The sequence below is a fragment of the Asterias rubens genome, chromosome 1, assembly GCF_902459465.1.
Source record: "Asterias rubens chromosome 1, eAstRub1.3, whole genome shotgun sequence".
NCBI lineage: Eukaryota > Metazoa > Echinodermata > Asteroidea > Forcipulatida > Asteriidae > Asterias > Asterias rubens.
Window position 1 is genome coordinate 25187549 of NC_047062.1, and position 19872 is coordinate 25207420.

Sequence of the window (19872 nt, forward strand, 5' to 3'; positions counted from 1 at the left end):
CACTTATTTGATTAAATTTGACAGGTCTTTTGCACAAGTATTTATTGATAACTAGAAGGTCAGAATTAATGTATTCTTGAGTTAATTCACTGCTTCTATAAATGTTACGCTCACATAGTTACCTGTTCATGTTTGTTGTGTGGTCATTTAGCCATCGAGAAAGACTGTTAGGGTCGAAACGTCAAGCCCTTCACTATTTTTTAATTGTGTTTTTACACTTGTCCGAATTGTGTAATATGCACCATACTTTCCCCAAGTCCTATGGGAGAATAAACAAAATTCACACAGGCATACAAATCTAGAGCAGATGTCTTACAACTAGTCCACAAAGCGTACTCGTTGACAAGAAAATCAGTTCAAATTACTGTACGGTAGCAGCGGGTGTAATATAACAAAAAAATTCTTGGAAAACAAATTGAGTAACTTCCAGTGTTCGTGCAGACTGTCGGCACAAGAATCCTGAGCTTTCTACAATTAATCAGTAACAGATTCGACGAGTTGCCAAGGAGAAGTAGGCAACTTCAAGATTTCTAAGTGTAGATAAACGCAGAGACATGTTTTGTGATTCTCGGCCCGAGGAGACTGATTGCCTGGTGTTTTACGATTGATAGGTAGGTGCCTCAACAAGGCACCTTCGTTAACTAACAGCTTAGTTCGGTAAACGAATCCAAATCGCGGAATAATGAAAAGAGGAAATGAACCAGAGTCTGATTACGGTATGTTTCACGGAAGTGGCGATTTGTTGTGGACTTTCTGCGTCCACGTTAAGGCAGACAAACAACTGATTATGTGCCTTTTAAAGGAAAATATATCAATGGGTTTTAAAGGCAGTGGACACTATTGGTAATTACTCAAAATCATTATTAGAATCCAAATCGCGGAATAATGAAAAGAGGAAATGAACCAGAGTCTGATTACGGTATGTTTCACGGAAGTGGCGATTTGTTGTGGACTTTCTGCGTCCACGTTAAGGCAGACAAACAACTGATTATGTGCCTTTTAAAGGAAAATATATCAATGGGTTTTAAAGGCAGTGGACACTATTGGTAATTACTCAAAATCATTATTAGAATAAAACCTTACTTAGTAACTAGTAATGGAGAGAGGTTGATAGTATAAAACATTGTAAGAAACGGCTCCCTCTGAAGTGAAGTAGTTTTCAAGAAAGAAGTAATTTTCCGCGAATTTGATTTCGAGACCTCAGAATTAGAAGTTGAGGTCTCGAAATCAAGCATCTAAAAGCACACAACTTTGTGTGATAATGGTGTTTTTTCTTTCATAGTTATCTCACAACTGCGATGACCAATTGATCTCAAATTTCCACAGGTTTGTTATTTTAGGCATATGTTGAGGTACACCTAGTTAGAAGACTGGTCTTTGACAATTACCAATAGTGTTCAGTGTCTTTAAGGCAGTGCATTTCAAAGGGAAATATGTCATTGGGTTTCTTTGGGAGAAGTATGAATTCAAATCCTTTAGTCTTCAAGAAACAGCCCAAGCCTGATTATGGTACATTTCGTTTCACGGAAGTGGCAATTTGTTGTGGACTATTTGTACAACCACGTTAAAGGAACACGTTGCCTTGGATCGGTCGAGTTGGTCTTTGAAAAGCGTTTAAAACCGTTTTTTTTTAAAATGCATATGGGTAAAAAGATGTTGTAAAAGTAGAATACAATGATCCACACAAACATGCCTCAAAATTGCACGGTTCTCCTTTTACCTCGTCAAATTTTTGACTCCCATAAATGGCCGACCGTGTTAGTTCGCACAGTAAAAGGAAAACCACGCAATTTCGAGGCAAACTTGTGTGGATCATTGTATTCTACTTTTAAAACATCTCTCCAACCATATGCATTTTATAAAAAACGGTTACAAACGCTTTTTATAGACCAACTCGTCCGATCCAAGGCAACGTGTTCCTTTAAGGCAGTCAAATCACTGATGATGTGCCTTTTAAAGGGAAATTATATCATTGGCTTTGGGACAAGTACATGAATTTTAATCCTTTAATCTCCAAGACGTGACCCAGAGTCTGGATATGGTTGTAGACTTTATGCATCCTCCTTTAGGCCGTCAATTTACTAATGTTTTGCCTTAAAGGGAAGTTAACCATTGGGTTGGGAGAGGTACATCAATTACAATAATTTAGTCTTCAAGAAATACGTTTCTGAAGAGATGATACATCATTGGTGTTTGGTTGAGTATGTTTATTCTAGTCCTCTTGTTTGAAGACATGTTCATGCATATTTACTTAAATGAATGGTGCCTCATCGGCAGAGTTGAGGGGCAAGAATTGTGAGCCAATACGTGCAAATTGCGACTCATTTATGCAAACAAATCAAAGATCAAAACAAATTTAGGGAGGGGGAGGCTTGAGATCAAGTTCACAAAACGCACCAAGATAACACCATTTATAATGCCCCCAAATTGAACAGTGGGGCTTTGAAAACCAAAGACAAATGGATTATAAAAACCTCGCTTCAACTCAACATGCTACGCCAAACATGTGGGTCCAAAATACCTCCCAGTTTTACAAATAGATGGGGAACACCATGATTGGGTTTTGGACGAGTACATTTCAAACCTCAAAGTCTGTCTTCAAGAAATATGTAACTATGGAAATGGTACAATATTTACTTATTTATTGGTAAAGAGGGCAATTCAACCTGTTTCAAGGACTGCACATTATCAAAGTGTTGGTAAATCAATGAGATTTAGAAGAGTACATTCACACTTAATCATATTACGTAGGTTAAAATATCTACATGGATGGACTGGTACATTAATCACACATGCTCACACTGCGTTGACGGCAGCTTCAGGGGAAAGCTTGATGATCATTTCTTTGATGAACACTTTTCAAAACAGGTGTGTAGTACCACAAGTCTTTGTAAAAAAGATCAACACATACTTCGTTGACTAGAATACTCGTTTGGCTTTGTTGATGGCTACTTAATTTGTAATTTAAAGCAAGAAATTGTAAACTTCACCCCACTCAATAAATAAGTCAATCTGGACATCAGGAACACTTCATGGTCGCACTTAATTAATTTCCAAAATGTTCTCAACAGTACCAGTAACCACTCAAGTCTCTGTGCCAGACAGAAAGGTAAGCCCAAACACACAGAGACCAAACCATCTCTTTTCAGAGCCAACACTTCCTTCAAAAGAGAATATTACATGAAGTTCTGGAAGTCTACTATTATCTGTAGTTTATTCTTATCCTTCACACCATGCAAAGCTTCAAACAATAACATCACTTTTAAACAAACAAATATAAACACAACTCTTGCTTCTCTTTCTGTTTCAGTTCATAATCATATTCAACTCATATTTTTCTTAGCAGTTCTCCTTCCCTCCTAAACTCAATCATCAGTCATTCGTATCCTTTAATTAAAACCGACTATCTGCATTTATCTGAGCAGGATTCAGGCTACTCATCTCCATCGATCAGCCGGACATAAAATGCCAAGCTCTAATCCTTAAAAAAGCAAAAACCTCCGCATGAAATATAATTTCCATTAGGATAGGTGAGGATTAATAGCTTATTACTCGTTCAGTAGCCCCAGGGTTCATTCAATGTTAGATGGATGGGTGGGTAATACTCCTTAGGAATTGGGGCGAGAGGAATCCTTTTACCCTGTCACATCTTATCAAGACATAATTAAAAACAGGACTCTGGACTTCACCAGCCTTAAAGGCTGTGGACACTACTGGTTATTGTCAAAGACTAGCCTTCACAGTTGGTGTATCTCAACATATGCATCAAATATAGTACCACCAACCTCTCCCCATTACTCGTCACCAAGAAAGGTTTTATGCCAATAATTATTTTGAGTAATTACCAATAGTGTCCACTGCCTTTAAAGGCACTAAACACTATTGTTTATTACTGAAAATAATTGTTAGCATGAAAACAACGTACTTGGTAACAAGCAGTGGAGACCTGTTGATAATATAAAACAGTGTACGAAACAGCTCCCTCTAAAGTAACAAAGTTTTTTTTGAAAAAAAGGTAATTTCTTACTCAAACATTAAAAGGATTTAGGCCTTAAGCCTTTTAGTAGGCATCTGAAAGCATACAAATTTGGGCAACAAGGGTGCTTTTTCTTTTAATATTCTCTTGCAACTTTGATGACCAAATGAGTCCAAATTTTCACAGTTGGTATTTAAGACATATGTTAAGATACACTAAAGGGAGAATACTAATCTTTGACAATTACCAAAGGTGTCCAATGCCTTTAAGGAGAGACGGAAATGCTGGCAATGGGGATCCAAATGAAACGAGTCAACAAAACATGGTTGCCAATTAAGTCCCTTTTCATACTGAAGAGCTTCGTTACAAAATGTCGAGGCCACTTGCCTTGATTAATTCAGACCTAACACGATTCTTTTCCTACATACTCAGGGTCAAAGCAGTGGGGAAAGGGTTTTGGAAACGTGTCAAAACAAACGTGGGGAAGTTGGAAGAGTGTAAAGTTTACCACATGAAGCGAGAATTACAGAAACGTTAATTTGACTTTAATGGACATTTTTTAACTACTGATCAATCAGGTTTAAGCTTTGTTGAAGCCATTGAATGATGGTAACGCGATGGTACTGCATACAATTACCTTTCCTTTTAGTCATATTTTATCGAGATCAAAATTACAACAACAGGGCACGGCATTAACATATACTGATTACTAGGCCTGGGGGACTAGTGAAATTTACTACTCAACTAATCGTGCCTCAAAGTATCAAGACTTTGACACTAGTCGGGACAAATTTTTTATTTCCGAAATACATTCTGGCATATGCAGGCCCAATATACACACTGGAAGGATGAAGGATTGTATCACTTATGTCTGATTGTGTTTCAGAAGTAAATTATGTTGTTGTGAATAGTCGTGAACGACACAATTGGTTCACCAAGAAAAGCATTGCGATTATTTAGTAGACGGGCAGCACGATTAACCGAGTAGTTGAAAAACGGTAGTCGCATCTTGACTAAGCAATCAAAAGTCGCGACTACGACACTAGTCGCACAAGTCGCCAAGGCTTAAGGCCGAGTCACACTGCAGCGATAACGAAAACGATAACGATCTTGACACAAAGAGAACGTATTCTATTGGTTGAATTGCTCCACGCAGAATACGCACCCGCTCATTCAACCAATAGAATGTGTTCTCTTTGCTTCGTGATTGTTATCGTTTTCGTTATCGCTGCAGTGGTACTCGGCCTTTAACATAGCTTTCTTGTCAGTCATATTGGGACAAACATTACAACAACAGGGCTTGGCATTATTACACACTGCAGTGCACTGATCACATGACTCATCAATGGCCTCCCTACAAAGGAACCTGCTGATTAATCTCATCAGGTACTCAAGTTATACTGGTATATTTGGTTGTGCATGACTGGGCACACCAATAGTACAAAGGTCAAAGGTAATATTTGTTAGCGCCACTCAAATTCCATTTGGTTTTTGCTTTTTATGTGTTGCTGAGAATCTATATAATCATAAAACGCAGACAACTTAATGGGATCATATGGGCGTGTGGACAACGCAAAATCGCCCGAAATAGGCAGTAGTGTAGTTTCATATGACCTTTGTTATATTGGTGGGCCAACATGATCCCAATGATTTTTCAATTGAAATCTGTTTAGGAACACTCAACTTAACCAAATACAAGAAAACATTGATGGGATCTTGTTGGCATAGATACTTACAGTGATGAAAAAGTGAATGTTGTGCCAATTTAGGCCAAAATGTGTGGAATGACAATACTTTACCAAAATAATTTTCAAAAAATCTTTTGACATGCAAGTTGCAGAGATCCCAAGCTTCTTTTTTCATTTGTCATTAGATGAAAACTGTTCCAATACCCAGTTGCCATAAAAACAATTTTTTTTTTGTTGGAGCGCGAAGTTACGGAGGTGCGAAAACGCAATATATTGGTAAAATTTGAACTTTGACCTCTATTATCTCTCTGCGCCAACGAGATCCCACGCACTTTGCACTTAAATTTGTTTTAGGGAAGCAAGCTCTTTCATTTGAACTTGTTCAATTCATGGGATCCTTAAGGCGCGTTGAGTTATGAGGCATTGAAAATGGCACGAGGGCACTGTTCGTCAAAGGTTCAGGTGCGCGTAACATGACGCACCAACGAGATCCCAAATTTGTTTTTTTTACTTTTGTTATAAGCCCAACTGGAGGTTTCAAATTTTTTTTTACTTTTTTGGGATGACCTTGGCGCACGTTTTTGTGTTTACAGGGAATGTACTATTCGTTTCTTGAGGGCTTTTTGGCCCAAACTTTGATAACTGGTAACTCCAAAACCGAAATCGTCAGCAAACTAAAATTTTGGATTTATTCGTTTGGTATGATGGTGTATCACTCTAATTTTTTGGAAGAAGATCTGCGAACCCATGAATCACACCCTCCTAATTTGGTACATTCTTACCGGCAGGGACTCTTAACGTGTACTTAAGGAATAGTATGGCAACTCGGCACCGAAAATGAGGAGTCATCCGCTCGCAACAAATTTTAAAACATCTATAAAACAGGTAAGAATGACACAACGGTGACGTCAAGTATTGGAATAACTAAGTTAAGTTATAAGCTACAATTTGGAGTGTAATGTGTAACAATGGGACATTATTTAGTACAAGATTATTTCATAACCAAATTTGTGTACAAACCTTATGGGAATAGGGCCATAAAGGAAAATAATAATAAGAATAATAAAAATTTAAAAAAACTCTCTACGATTACAATAGGCGTTTCGGCTGTTAGGCCGAAACCCCTAAAAATGATATTATACAAGTATTATACAAACTTTCAGAAAGATAGGTTTTTACAGCACTTGATGGATTCTGAGACCCAATTATGTAGCACTAATAAGGGTTTACAAGGTGCTACGGCGCATGAAGCAGCCACAACCAGGAACACCGGGGCCAACCCCTTCTCTTATCTATAAGTGTGCTGGGTTCTTTTACATGTGTTACACAACACATGGGACCAACGGCTTTACGTCCCATCCAAAGGACGAAGCAATGGTAAAGTGTCTTTCTTAAGGACACATGAGTCATGGCTGGGGAATCGAACCCACACTCTGCTGATTAGAAACACCAGAGTTTGAATTCAATGTTCTTAACCACTCGGCCATGACACTTCCACAATGTACATGACGAAGAATAAAAGTGAAAGTTATGTAGTAAATTCCATGCTTGATTTCATAATTCTGGAGGGCGACCTAAATCACTGTACCAGCCAAGAACCCCATGGAGAGAAGACAAAGAAGCAAGATTCAGTTTTAGGAGGGAAAACCCCAGAGACATCTTCCAGGGAAAACCCACACACTTGGGTAGGGACTTAAAACCCAATCCACAAAGTGCCCCCGGCGAAATTTAAAACCAGTGTCCCAGAGGTAGAAGGCGAGGACAGACACCACTATGCAAACCCGACCACTTGACCATGTTTATTATAAACTTTGGTCTGCATGTGTTTAGATAAATGTTATGTAATAATTTCCAGGGTTCATTTCAACTACTAATTCTGGTTGTGAGGCAAGCAGTCTCTGAAAAGCGAAGTTAATCACTGTACAAGCCAAGAATCATGGAGGGAAAACCCACACTATTGGGTGGGGACTGAAAACCCAATCCACAAAGTGCCCCCGGCGAAAATTAAAACCAGCGTCTGAGAGGTGGAAGGCGAGGAAAGATACCACTATGCAAACCCAACCACCATATCAAATATAATGTGTGATACATAAGACACTGATACAATTTAAAAAAAGTTAAAAACAAGCTCTTTCCATTTATAGTTGACTTTATGGTTATAGTTGACTTTGCTCATTTCCAGCTTTCCCGGGACCCCGCAACATGACACGCTATGGCGATCGCGCCCTTCCAGTCATAGCTCCTACACTTTGAAACAAGCTACCCACCCACATGCAAGCACTCCTTCATTAGACATTTTCAAATCTCTTCTTAAAGCCCATCTGTTCTGTCAATCTGGTTATAGCGCTTAGAAACCTCCGTATTTAAAGCTCTATAAATGTTGTAATTATTATTGTTATTTATAAAATAAAATAAAAAAATTAAAAAAAAATTACGATTTCAGAAGAAAGCAAACTCAGGAGGGTGACTTACCTGATTGACGACTTCGAAGAACAGCGCCACCGATGACTGGGGTGACAAGCCGCAGAATCTCCACTGTGTGGTACCTCCCATGCCGATCTCAGTGTCCGATACGCAAGGTCCCTTCACGTTGGTGGATATGCAGGGCCCGATGGCGCCAGATACCTTCAGCTCACGCGATGTCTAAAAAAAAACGGAGGGAAAAAAAAAAGTTCATTAAAATAAAAGTGCTTAAGAAAATTAGACAGCCTGACATGTACATGTACCATGAACAATGAAGGCTAGATCATTTGACCACAGGTATCAGCAATTTGACATTTGATCATTTGTAAAAAATAAATCTACCATTCAAAACTAAAGTGGATGATATTAATTGGTCAGAGAGTGAGAGGGTTAACTGTGTAGATACATACATTCCTCGCATAGTTAATCTGTTGTTCAAAATCGCAGTGGGCGATTTTAATTGGACAAAAAGTGTGAGGGTTAGGGGGCACTACGTGACTTTCAACGAGAGATTTCCACCATACCTTGACTTCCATGACAGCACCGAATGCCATCTGAAACTCCCCCTTCTGATCTCGAGCAAAGACTCGCTGGAATGTCTGCTTGAACAACGACGTGTTGAAGGAATCAGCCATGACCATGTGACCACTGGAAAAACAAGAGTAATTTCACAAATAAACAAACAGTCACTATACGACCACTGGGAAAAAAAACAATAGTATTTTAACAAATAAACAAATAAACAAATAGTCAGCCACTGCTATCAAGTGTGGTATCAAATAGTAAGGCTCTAAATAATCAATGCTGTTAGGATTAGAGGGAGGCATCCACATCAGCCTTGTTCCCATAAGCAACATGTGCTATCAATCCCACGTTTTCGCAAAGGTCTCGAAAATTTTACAATAAAAACTTGTTTCACCAAAACACACCCCAAGATTCTTACCAAGTAAAGTTACCCAGTGAAGCTACAGCATGTCTGGTTATTGCCAAGTTTTTGCGAAGCTCTCAGAAATGTTTACAGTCAATAAGTTTATCAGAAACTTGTTTCTTTTCGAGGTCGCCCAAACACACTCCTTGAATTCTTACCCAGTGTAGTTACAGCATGGCTTCATCTCATGCAGCCCAGTCTGATCCAGTGCACATGAGTACACATCGATTGTGTGACCGTTATTACTCGCTCTTGTAGCTAGTCCTTCATAGTGCTAGTGGTGTACAAATAGAAAGGTGTCATGTCATTGATTGAAGGTACCGTATAGACCTTATAATTTGATGTTATCAAGCCGCCATCTTAGAGGAACATTGATGATGATGCAGAGATTTGGTACACCCTGCCTTCACTGCACTGCCTTAATCGAAACTGCAGTTTAACTGCTAATCTTAGATAACTTAAGTTGGGCAATTCCTTACATCCTTAAGTTGTATTGACCACAGCTATCACAAATCTGTCTGCATGAAAAAGTGCTGAAAATTAGTAACTGTCAAACCAATCCACCAAGTTCTAAAAGTTGTGATCAATAATGACATAAGTAACCTTGGAGTTGCCCTTGTACTGAGGTCCCCAACTCAACTCTGAATGTCAATTGCTAACCGGAACCCTTCTTACTGTCCAACATTCAAAATCATCCACAGTCAAGCCTGATACCTCACAGAAGCATTAGAGGTAATTGCGTTCGTGCCCCTGGTCATTGCCCCAGGAGCCTTTTGCAATGTACAGCCGGATCGTTAACTTTCAAGCCGGCCTCAGGTCGTTTTCTTGCGCCCGCAACAAACCGTCAGCAACGCGCGGACAAAATATGCTCATGTCACAACAACTGAGAAATCGTGCGCCTGCAATTAGTTCCCGAACCGTCGGGATAAGGTCTTACAAGTTGAAATTGTTCTACTCTTGCTGTTAATTTTTTTCGAGCGACGACTGTTTCAGATTGTCTTAAAACCATCGAAGTTACGCTCAGGTCGTAAATAACCGCTGACTGAAAAGTTCCCGATGGTCTTAGCTCAGGCGCAGTGTGATCCTGAAAAGTCAGTCGCCGACTGTTTTTTTTTACGCAAGGTCGACCTGAGGCCAGCTTAAGATGATGGTTTAAAATCATTCCGATTGTAAGGGTATTATTCCTCATCCCCAGAGCAAATTTAACTGATCTATTATATCGTTGCGGTACCTGCTGCTCAAACATACGATTCCAACTGACTCTAGCTGCCGGGAAATCTCGGTAGTCTAGTTGGTAAAACACTGCTCTAGAATTGCAAGGGTCGTGGGTTCGAATCCCACCCGAGTAACATGCCTACTGATATTTTTTTCACAGGACTCTGGAAAGTACTGAGTATACAGTGCCAACACACATCGGTGTATGGGTAAAACACCAAAATTTATATTCTTTATCCCCGATGCAAATTTAACATCTATTATATCGTTGCGGTACTTGCTGCTAAAACAAATCATTCCAACTGCCTCTAGCTGCCGGGCAACCTCGGTAGTCTAATTGGTAAGACACTGCTCTAGAATTGCAAGGGTCGTAGGTTCGAATCCCACATGAGTAAAACCCCTGTGATTTTGTTCACAGAAATCAGGAAAGTATACACATCAGTGTAAGGGTAAAACCAAACATTTATGTATTCCTTATCCCCCCCCCCAGGTAAATTTAACATCTATTAAATTCTGATTGTATATTTACCTTCATTGCTTTCCTCATGTACTTGGCGTTGTCTTTCTCGATGTCATGATGAGACCTGATGGGTAACTTCAACTCATCTCCAACGACCATACCGGGACCCTGTGTGCCTGGACCCCCGATGAACAACATGATACGTCCGCCGGTGTTAGGGAAGGAACACTGAAATTAAGGAAACCAGAAAGGATAAGTTTGAAACATCTACAGCTTCTTTCATGTTTTTAATAAATAATAAGAATAGTGGCTTCAACAATCAGTATTTTCCTGCAATGTATGCAGGGGCTCTGTTTAAAGTATGAGTGGCTTTAGGTCCATCCGAATGCCAAAGGGCCATGACAAACCAGTAATGGTTAAGCAAGACTGCATATTGGAACACGCTGCCTTGGATCTGAAAAAAATTTGACTCCCATAAATGGCCGACCGTGATAGTCGACGAGGTAAAATGAAAACAGTGCAATTTCGAGGCGTGTTTGTGTGGATCATTGTATACTACTTTTAAAACATCTTTCCAACCATATGCATTTTATAACAAATGGTTACAAATGCTTTTTAAAGACCAACGTGTTCCTTTAAGGATACAAGTGTCACAACCAAGATTCCAAAACCACACTCTGCTGATCAGAAACACCACAGCTTGAGTCTGGTGATTTTTTACGCTCGGCCACAACACACCACGCTTTTCTCTCACTAGAGTGTCTCTTTATACAAAATATATGAAGCTTTACCCGAAAGCTTTACCCAAAGGATATAAACCCTACCCAAATGTTAGGAATATTATTTCAGAATTAAAACTCTACTTTAGGTTTTTACTCAACAGCAATGTTCAACGAAAGCAGTGCTTACACAGTATTTCCCAAACCCAATGTTTTCTGAGAGGATAAACAAGCACCATTCTTGACGAGAAATAAATTTGAGAAATTCAAGGATTTCATTACCTCGAGTAGGCCAACAGCGATGGAAAGTGCGACTCCTGTGGAGCGTAGAGGGCGCTTTCCGGAACTGACTGGCCATGGATCCCGTTGGAGCTCCCCGAGGAGGTCAGTCAGGTTCATGTCGCATTTATGGACGGGTTGCAGAAACCTGTAACCGAGGTATGACACAGTGTTAGTCTTTGCTCAAGATGTTTGTGGAAATTTAACGCAAATATTTATCTTCATTCAAAGGATAGATAGAATTCACAAAATTGTACCTCACATCTCATTTTACATTTAACTAATAAAACAAGATAAAATTACAAGAATTAAAAACAGAATGAATGCCAAAGTCATTTACGAATGGTACGAAGCAAAAGAAATTTAACTTGAATGACCATACTGTGAAAATACTGACAAATTGAGAAAACAAAATTTTTAAATACACCTGAACCAAGAAATCTTTGGATAAAAATGGATAAAAAAGCTTGTTAAAAATAAAATAAATAAAAGCTTCAGCTTGGGCCTTCTGCTTGGGCATCCTCTGCCCTGCCTTAAGCCCCTAACCAAAATCACATAGGCCAGAAGTATGGTTTCATAAATATACACAGTAATAGTCTAGGATCATTCCATTGCGCACGTGTGGAGGAGAGAAAACATGATGCAGTGACCTTGGGTACCAGGGAAAACTGTAATGGGTGTACCACGGAAAACTGTGATGGGGGGGGGGGGGTATCAGGAAAAACTGTGATAGGGGGTATCATGGAAAACTGTGATGGGGGCACCAGGGAAAACTGTGATGGGGGCACCAGGGAAAACTGTGATGGGGGGGGGGGGAGGGGGGTATCAGGGAAAACTGTGATGGGGGAACAAAGGAAAACTGTGATGCAGGTACCAAGGGTCAATTTCAATGAGACATTAGGTAAAGAGATTTTCTAAAAAACATAGCAAGTCATGCTTAACATCCAACACAACATATGATAATGCAACACACAGTTGCTTTGGCTTTGACGGAAACGGGTGGTTTTTACTGTGAAATACCGCTGTACCGAAGCCCATCAAATTGATACAAACCACAGTTTTTTTAAACGGATTTTAGGAATGGGTCTTGAAGAATGGGATCAAGCAGTATGCCATAAAAATAGAGCCAAATAGGCTTTAAAAAAAAATGAGAACCCGTCACCAAAATGGCGTCGCTACTCACGATCCAGTGATATCAATGGTCATCAAGGGGGGTTGTGTACTATGGCAGAAAGGTGACGCAAGAAAAATTAATAGTCAGGCATCTATGTGAACCAACGGAACTGAAGTTTTCTTCAAAAGTCTTCCACACTCACAGTTTCAAGTCAGTATATGCACCACTCTAAAGACAATTGTGCAATGGAATGACTTAACGCCCAATCTGATGGCTAGGCTTACACTCAGCTATTGCACTCGACTAACTTTACAAAAATTGCATGTGGTGCTGAGCCAAGCCTGATGGGTACATCACAGAGGCAATTTCCCCCTTGCCCCTGGCCTTGGTGCCCCTTGAACTTTCAATTGAAAATGCAATATGCCTTGCCCTTGCAACAAAGTACATTGTTACGGGCCTGCTGATCCATTCCTTTTGTGAAGAGACATTTACATTAAAATAAAAAAAAACAATACACAATAATGATCCGCATGCAAATCAAGTTTTCATTGAAATCACAACAAGCACAGTTATAAAGAGAGCAATTGAAAAATGAAAGGACATTTTTACAGGCAAATATGAACATCACTTTACAAAACATCTTCAATATTAAAAGCATATAATGTGCAAATCAGGTTTACATTGAAATCACAGCAAGAGATGAATAATAAAGAGGCCTGCTGAAAATGTACATGACAAGAAAACAATTCAGAAATGAAAAGGCAAGTTCACAGGCAAATATTGAACATGGTGAACAACACATTCCAAATCACTTCAATACGAAAAGATGTGCAAATCAGCTATACATTTAAATCACATTTAAAACAACAAGAGACGAGTAATCGCATTTTGCTGAAAATACACAAACAATTTAAAAATGAAAAGGCATTCTCAAAGGCAAACATGAAAATCAAATTTGTCAAATCACTTCTGTATAAAAAATACTTAAAGACACTGGACACTATTGGTAATTGTCGAAGACCAGTCTTCTCACTTGGTGTATCTCAACATATGCATCAAATAACAAACCTGTGAAAATTTTAGCTCAATCGGTCGTCGAAGTTGCGAGATATTAATGAAAGAAAAAAACACCCTTGTCGCACCATGGTCACAAGATGTTGTGTGCTTTCAGATGCTTGATTTTGAGACCTCAAATTCTAAATCCGAGGTTACGAATTTCGTGGAAAATTACTTCTTTCTCGAAAACTACGTCACTTCACGTTTATCACAGTGATTTATACTATCAATCTCTACCAATTACTCGTCACCAAGTAAGTTTTTATGCTAATAATTATTTTGAGTAATTACCAATAGTGTCCAATGCCTTTAAGCAATACATGTACATCAGGCCTGTTAAAAACATGCACCAAAAAACAACTTTCAAATGCAATTTTTAAATTCACACAGGCAAATATAAATGGTGAATTTCAAATCACTTCAATATGGCACTCTGATCAATAAGTATAAAGCCGTGTTCGCACTGGATTAATATTTTGGGTAACTTAACCATGACGCTGGGTAACACATTCCGACGGGTTAACTTTCCCACCGTCCGCACTTGGATTGATTTGACTCGGGTAAACTTACCAAGACCGTGGGTAAACTAACCGAGCTGGCTCCCTGCGTAACCTTTGACCGCACGCTTTGGTTTTCGGCTCGATCTTTCGCAAATATTGTTAATCTAAACGATTTGATATCAAATTCACCGCTCCTCTTTTGTTTTTTTACAACTTGGAAAGACGAATGACTTGCTAGGCAAAAGAGCATGCACAACGCCGCCACGCCTGCCAATGAGGCCTGCTCCGACACAAAGGGCCCATTACGCGGCTAGGAATACCTTCTACACTATTTTCCGTTGTGTTTGTGTTGTGCATAGAGACATATAGGGACCAATACTCGGCTAGCTTTAGTACACGCGTTCTAGCGGTTGTTGACTGCATTTGCCTATTTCTGCTGTATAAATCACCGCAAGTTTTTTTGAAACTTTTGATCGCAACTTCTGAATGGGTAATTTCTCGAACTTATAAATCCGTGTACGGGAAAATTATTCCGCGTTTTTCAGCTTACGAGTTGCATTCCTGATTTGTGCTACAATGAATAGTTCGATTATCACGAAAATCTTATTCTTCCATGACAAAACATGTCAGCTTCCTCGGGTCAGTAAGATTTAACCGAGACGTGGCGTCCGCACTGGACTTTCTGGCTCGGTTAAACTGACTCGGTCAATCTTCCTGGGCACTCAGTCAATCTTCCTGGGCACCTTTGGTTCGGTTAAACTAACCGCGAGGCGTGGGTAACTTACCTGTCAGGAAAACTACCCAGGCTGTTCGCACTGGACTTAAAATGGGTAAGTTACCCATTGGCTCGGTTAGTTTGCCCAAATTAATCCAGTGCGAACACGGCTTAAGAAGCAAATATAAAGTTGAAGCACATCAATGTTAGGGTAAGATAAAAATTAGTGTACTTGGAAGTGTTGTAGGATATTATAAACTAACCTGTTCATTGGCTGCTGTGGTTGCTGTTGCTGTTGACCCCTCATCTGGGGCTGTGCTGTGGATCGACCGATTCCCAACATGTCCTAAAAAAAATTGTATTCAAAAAAACAACATGATACTTGTTCTGCTTATTCAGCATTCCACCATTGATGGAAGTCCCATATGCCAGTTCAACTAAACGTTCTCCGTTAACAGTGGTCCCCTGATTAAATAACCAGTCGGAATGATCTCCAAGAGGTCCAGCTGGCTAAGTTAGTGTAGAAAAGCACCACTGAAACCTCTTCAAATACAAATCATGCACTAGTGAAAAAGCCTGCAACACTCTCGACTAGTGTCACCCCTTTATTTATTGTATTAAATCAAGCCCCGTACTTTGGTGCATTTTACCGGTAGTAACCAAAAACTGTTTCAGTTAGTAACCCAAAACTGTTTCAGTTAGTAACCAAAAACTGTTTCAGTTAGTAACCAAAAACTGTTTCAGTTAGTAACCAAAAACTGTTTCAGTTAGTAACCAAAAACTGTTTCAGTTAGTAACCAAAAACTGTTTCAGTTAGTAGCCAAAAACTGTTTCAGTTAGTAACCAAAAACTGTTTCAGTTAGTAACCAAAAACTGTTTCAGTTAGTAACCAAAAACTGTTTCAGTTAGTAACCCAAAAACTGTTTCAGTTAGTAACCAAAAACTGTTTCAGTTAGTAACCCAAAACTGTTTCAGTTAAATTGAGCTTTGGTTAATCACTGGCCGATGCCTGAAACAGTTTCGAACACCAAAGCGCATCTCTAAATGCTGCTCTCATACCTGGATCTGTTTAGCATTGAGATCTTTGGTGCCGCGGAACACGTAGCTCTTTGAGCACCCTTCGCATCCCAGCTCGTGCACTTGAACCATACGGCCGAACGTGATCAGTCCGATGAGGGCATTCGGGGGCAGGAGGCTGAGGGACATCTGGAGAGATTCCTTGAGGGCTTGCAGATCCTCATCGTCCATACAGGTGTCGATGACTAGGAGGAAGATCAGGGGGCAAGTTGGGGCACGCTACAAGGGGAGCAAATGAGGCGGAAAAAAAGACGGTTTATCGACATGTTTTGGTTTTGCTCCCATCCAACAATGAGTGAGGGGACGAAGGTGAGAATGTTAACAGTCACGTTGTGAATGGGTGGCCCAAGCATTTTGGGCGGGATTGAAGTCCTTATGTTGACATCTCCCTATTTTGAAGGTCTAATAAACAGATACAATGATGATGAACACGAATTATACACCAACTAAACAGTTCCAAGTTTTATAGGAAGATATCTTGATTCAGTAAGAAGTCTACAAAAAGTCTACATCAAAGAAAAACTTTGGGGGGAATACTTACATTGAGAGTGTATTCAATGGTCGAGAAGGCAGGGATCAGCTCGGCTGGTTGATGCTGCTCAGAGATGCCTTTGTACTGAGGTGGGAACTGAAATGCAACCAAACTACGTTTTCATTCAACAAGTCTTTGATAACCTTTAAAATCCTTTCAAAATACTGTTTATAGGAAGAATCTATCAGTCACAGCACCAATGCACAATGCTCCACAGCCAAATATAAGTCTTTGGAGAAAATTATAGTCGACTTTGAACCATATAAACTGCTGTTTCAGGGACTGCTATTCCTTTTTTGTTTCATATTTCCTTCATTTGCATCTTGCAATTGGGCGGGGGGGGGGGGACGGACTTTGTACCACAATCATGGAGATATAGAATTTCTTTCAACAGAAAAGGGGAAAACAATTCCGTAAATCAGGGAGATATTAAATTTGTTCTACAGTAAGGTTGGTTTATTTTCAGGGAACTGTAGGCAGCTCTGCTACTCTCAATATGCCCAATAAGGAGTAAACAATTTTACCAAAGGAGTGTTCCCTGGAGTAGTAATTAAAGTGTGAAAAAGGTCTAGATACAGTTTTAGTTAGAGTTGAGTGAAGATAAAATTATTATTGTTAGACTCAGAATCCAACTAACCTGATTTCTCTGAAAACAGAAGTTACAAGTCCATAGTTTGGCATTGTAGTCCACTTGGCTGTGGGATAACAAACAATTTAATGAAAATAATTAAAATTTAACTAAAAATACTGATTACATTCTCACTGCTGCAGGGGGCTCCACAAAATCAACCCTGATACTTCACAGAGGCAACAAAAGTGATTGCCTCCATGCCCCGTGGTCAGCGCCTTGGTGCCCTTGAAATAACCGAACAGAAAGTTCCTCATCAGAGGGTGCCTTTTTACCAAGGAGAAAAGGCCTAAGCGCCCTTGCCCTTTCAAAAAACGAAGCACACAGGCCTGCAAAAATACACTTACACTTACAAAAACATATTACTTGAATATTCATTAAACACGAATCATTCGTAGAATACATTAAGTAAAATACATGCAGTGTAAAACAAAATGATATTCAACCATACATGTAGCTTAGTAAAAACCAAGCTGACTAAGTAAAACCAAGAATTGAGGATACAAATTTTACAACTCCAATATACTCTTTTACATGACTCACCAGAATGGATTGAGTACAGCTCTACACGTCGATCTTGTGCACAGGACCGGCTCATACTGCACAGGGGGCAGGTCTGGTCTCTCCTTCAGTGGTGTGTACATTGCGGCAAGGGGAACAACCATCCGTGTGGCTTCCAAGCGACTAGACGGCCACACATTCCAGCTAAATCGAACGCCATCTCGATCCTCATTCTGCTGTATGTACTCTTGGTACGTCTGCGCCATCCTCTGTTATGTCTTTAATGAAGAACAAAAGACTACTGTACATCACAATTGTTGTCTTACTCCTAAAATCATTACAAAATTCAGTTGCATTGAAAAAAACAAACACAGGATGTTTTCTCATTGTGTCCTGTGGTCTTCTAATGTGCATTGATAGACTTGAAAATAACACCAGAATTAAGTCCCGTCCGAAGGACCAGCAAAAGTTTTGGTGTCTTGCTTTTAGGACAAAAGTGTCATGACTGGGACTTGAACCCACACTCTGCTGATCAGATACAGCAGAGCTTGAGTTCAGTGCTCTTAACCACTCGACCACGACACTCTCAAGTTTCACTTTTTCACCCAAGACCATTTAAATCTGAACAATAATTCATTCATGCATGAAACAACTGTCTTTTTCCCCCCATAAATGATTCAACAAGAAAACAGAGAAAAGGGATGATAAGTTTACGCATTACCATGAATTCTTGAAAAATGAGTTCTTCATGTCACTGAATTTCTTTTTTGTTGTGGGGGGGGGGGGCAAGATTTCTGTATTTCTGACTTTTTATTAAAATTAAAGCCATTATACACTTTCGGTATCGGTAAACAGTATTGTTCAAGTCCCACACTTCGTGTATCACAACTTATATATAAAATAACAAACCTGTGAAAATTCGGGAGTCGGGAGAAATTAATGGGAAAACCCACTCTTGTTTTCGCGCGTTTCGCCGTGTCATGACATGTAAATCCGTAATTCTCGCTAATGAGAATTTATATTGTTTTAATGCTTTCTCAAAAAGTAAAGCATTTCATGGAACAATATTTCAGAGAAGTCTTTCACATTACCTTGTAAATTATTTGGGAAAGGTTTCCGTATGGCGCCACCACTTTTTCATTCGAAATAAAATAATATAGTATCTAATTTACCTAGATATATCCCTTTTTGTAAAAATGAGTGAAAAAGTGGTGGCGCCATACGGAAAGTTATCCATTATTTGTAAATCTGTGAACTTTTTTTTTTTTCTGTACCGAAAGTGTATAATGGCTTTATTAAACAAACTAAAATAGTATGTTACTTAAACAATATTGAGATATTGTTTCTGGTAATAATGAGTAAACATGTGGCAGTCGGATAACACATCCCCCCTACACACTACAGTACTTTCCCGATAACTTCACACAAGAACATAGTTGCCCAGTTTACGGACATTACATTTTTCTATTTCATGTCACAATTTATTCAAATAGTCAACCAAAACACATTGAACTTACGTTTTGTCCAAGTTCTAATAACTCTAAAAGCCTCCTTTTCCACTCTTTACATCAAACCACTTCAATTGTGAAAATACAGTGCATAAATTGGTTTATTTGGGGTGGTTTTCAGAAGACTACCGCCGGCCAGATGACGACACAGAGTGCTACCATCCACACAATATGATGTAATGTACACAGTACACGAGTGTACGAGAGTATGACATAGATAAAGTGTACAAGGTATGTGTGTATGTACATACGTAGCGCAATGCCACGTCGAGTAAAAGAGTTCAGACACACGCCCTCTATAGTACAAACATGTCATAGGTTCCCCTTTCATGAAAACAAAACCCAATGGGCGTGTACCCCACTAAATAAACCACGATAGAATACAGCGCAAAATGCTACTGATTTTTTGGTGAACTTTTATCATCTGCTCAATTTGATAATATGGGGAGTCCCAGGGTTCGTCAAGTAATTTTCTCTCTAAATAAAAACACTGGCTGAGTTGTGAGACAGTCC

At 39.4% G+C, this 19872-nt stretch overlaps 1 protein-coding gene across 1 annotated transcript in view; it reads right to left on the bottom strand.

Moving 5' to 3' along the window:
* The window catches only part of LOC117289789 (protein transport protein Sec23A-like), a 30045-nt gene extending 10434 nt beyond the window's left edge, over positions 1–19611 (bottom strand). The window contains exons 1-11 of the mRNA XM_033771044.1: positions 19369–19611; positions 17894–18149; positions 17360–17417; positions 16732–16818; positions 16173–16409; positions 15377–15459; positions 11732–11876; positions 10800–10958; positions 9214–9329; positions 8652–8775; positions 8137–8307 (exon numbers count right to left, since the gene is read on the bottom strand). Coding sequence (XP_033626935.1) covers positions 8137–8307; positions 8652–8775; positions 9214–9329; positions 10800–10958; positions 11732–11876; positions 15377–15459; positions 16173–16409; positions 16732–16818; positions 17360–17417; positions 17894–18117 — 1404 coding nt within the window. The 5' untranslated portion in view covers positions 18118–18149; positions 19369–19611. The remainder of the gene's footprint in view (positions 1–8136; positions 8308–8651; positions 8776–9213; positions 9330–10799; positions 10959–11731; positions 11877–15376; positions 15460–16172; positions 16410–16731; positions 16819–17359; positions 17418–17893; positions 18150–19368) is intronic.
* Positions 19612–19872: the final 261 nt, after the last annotated feature.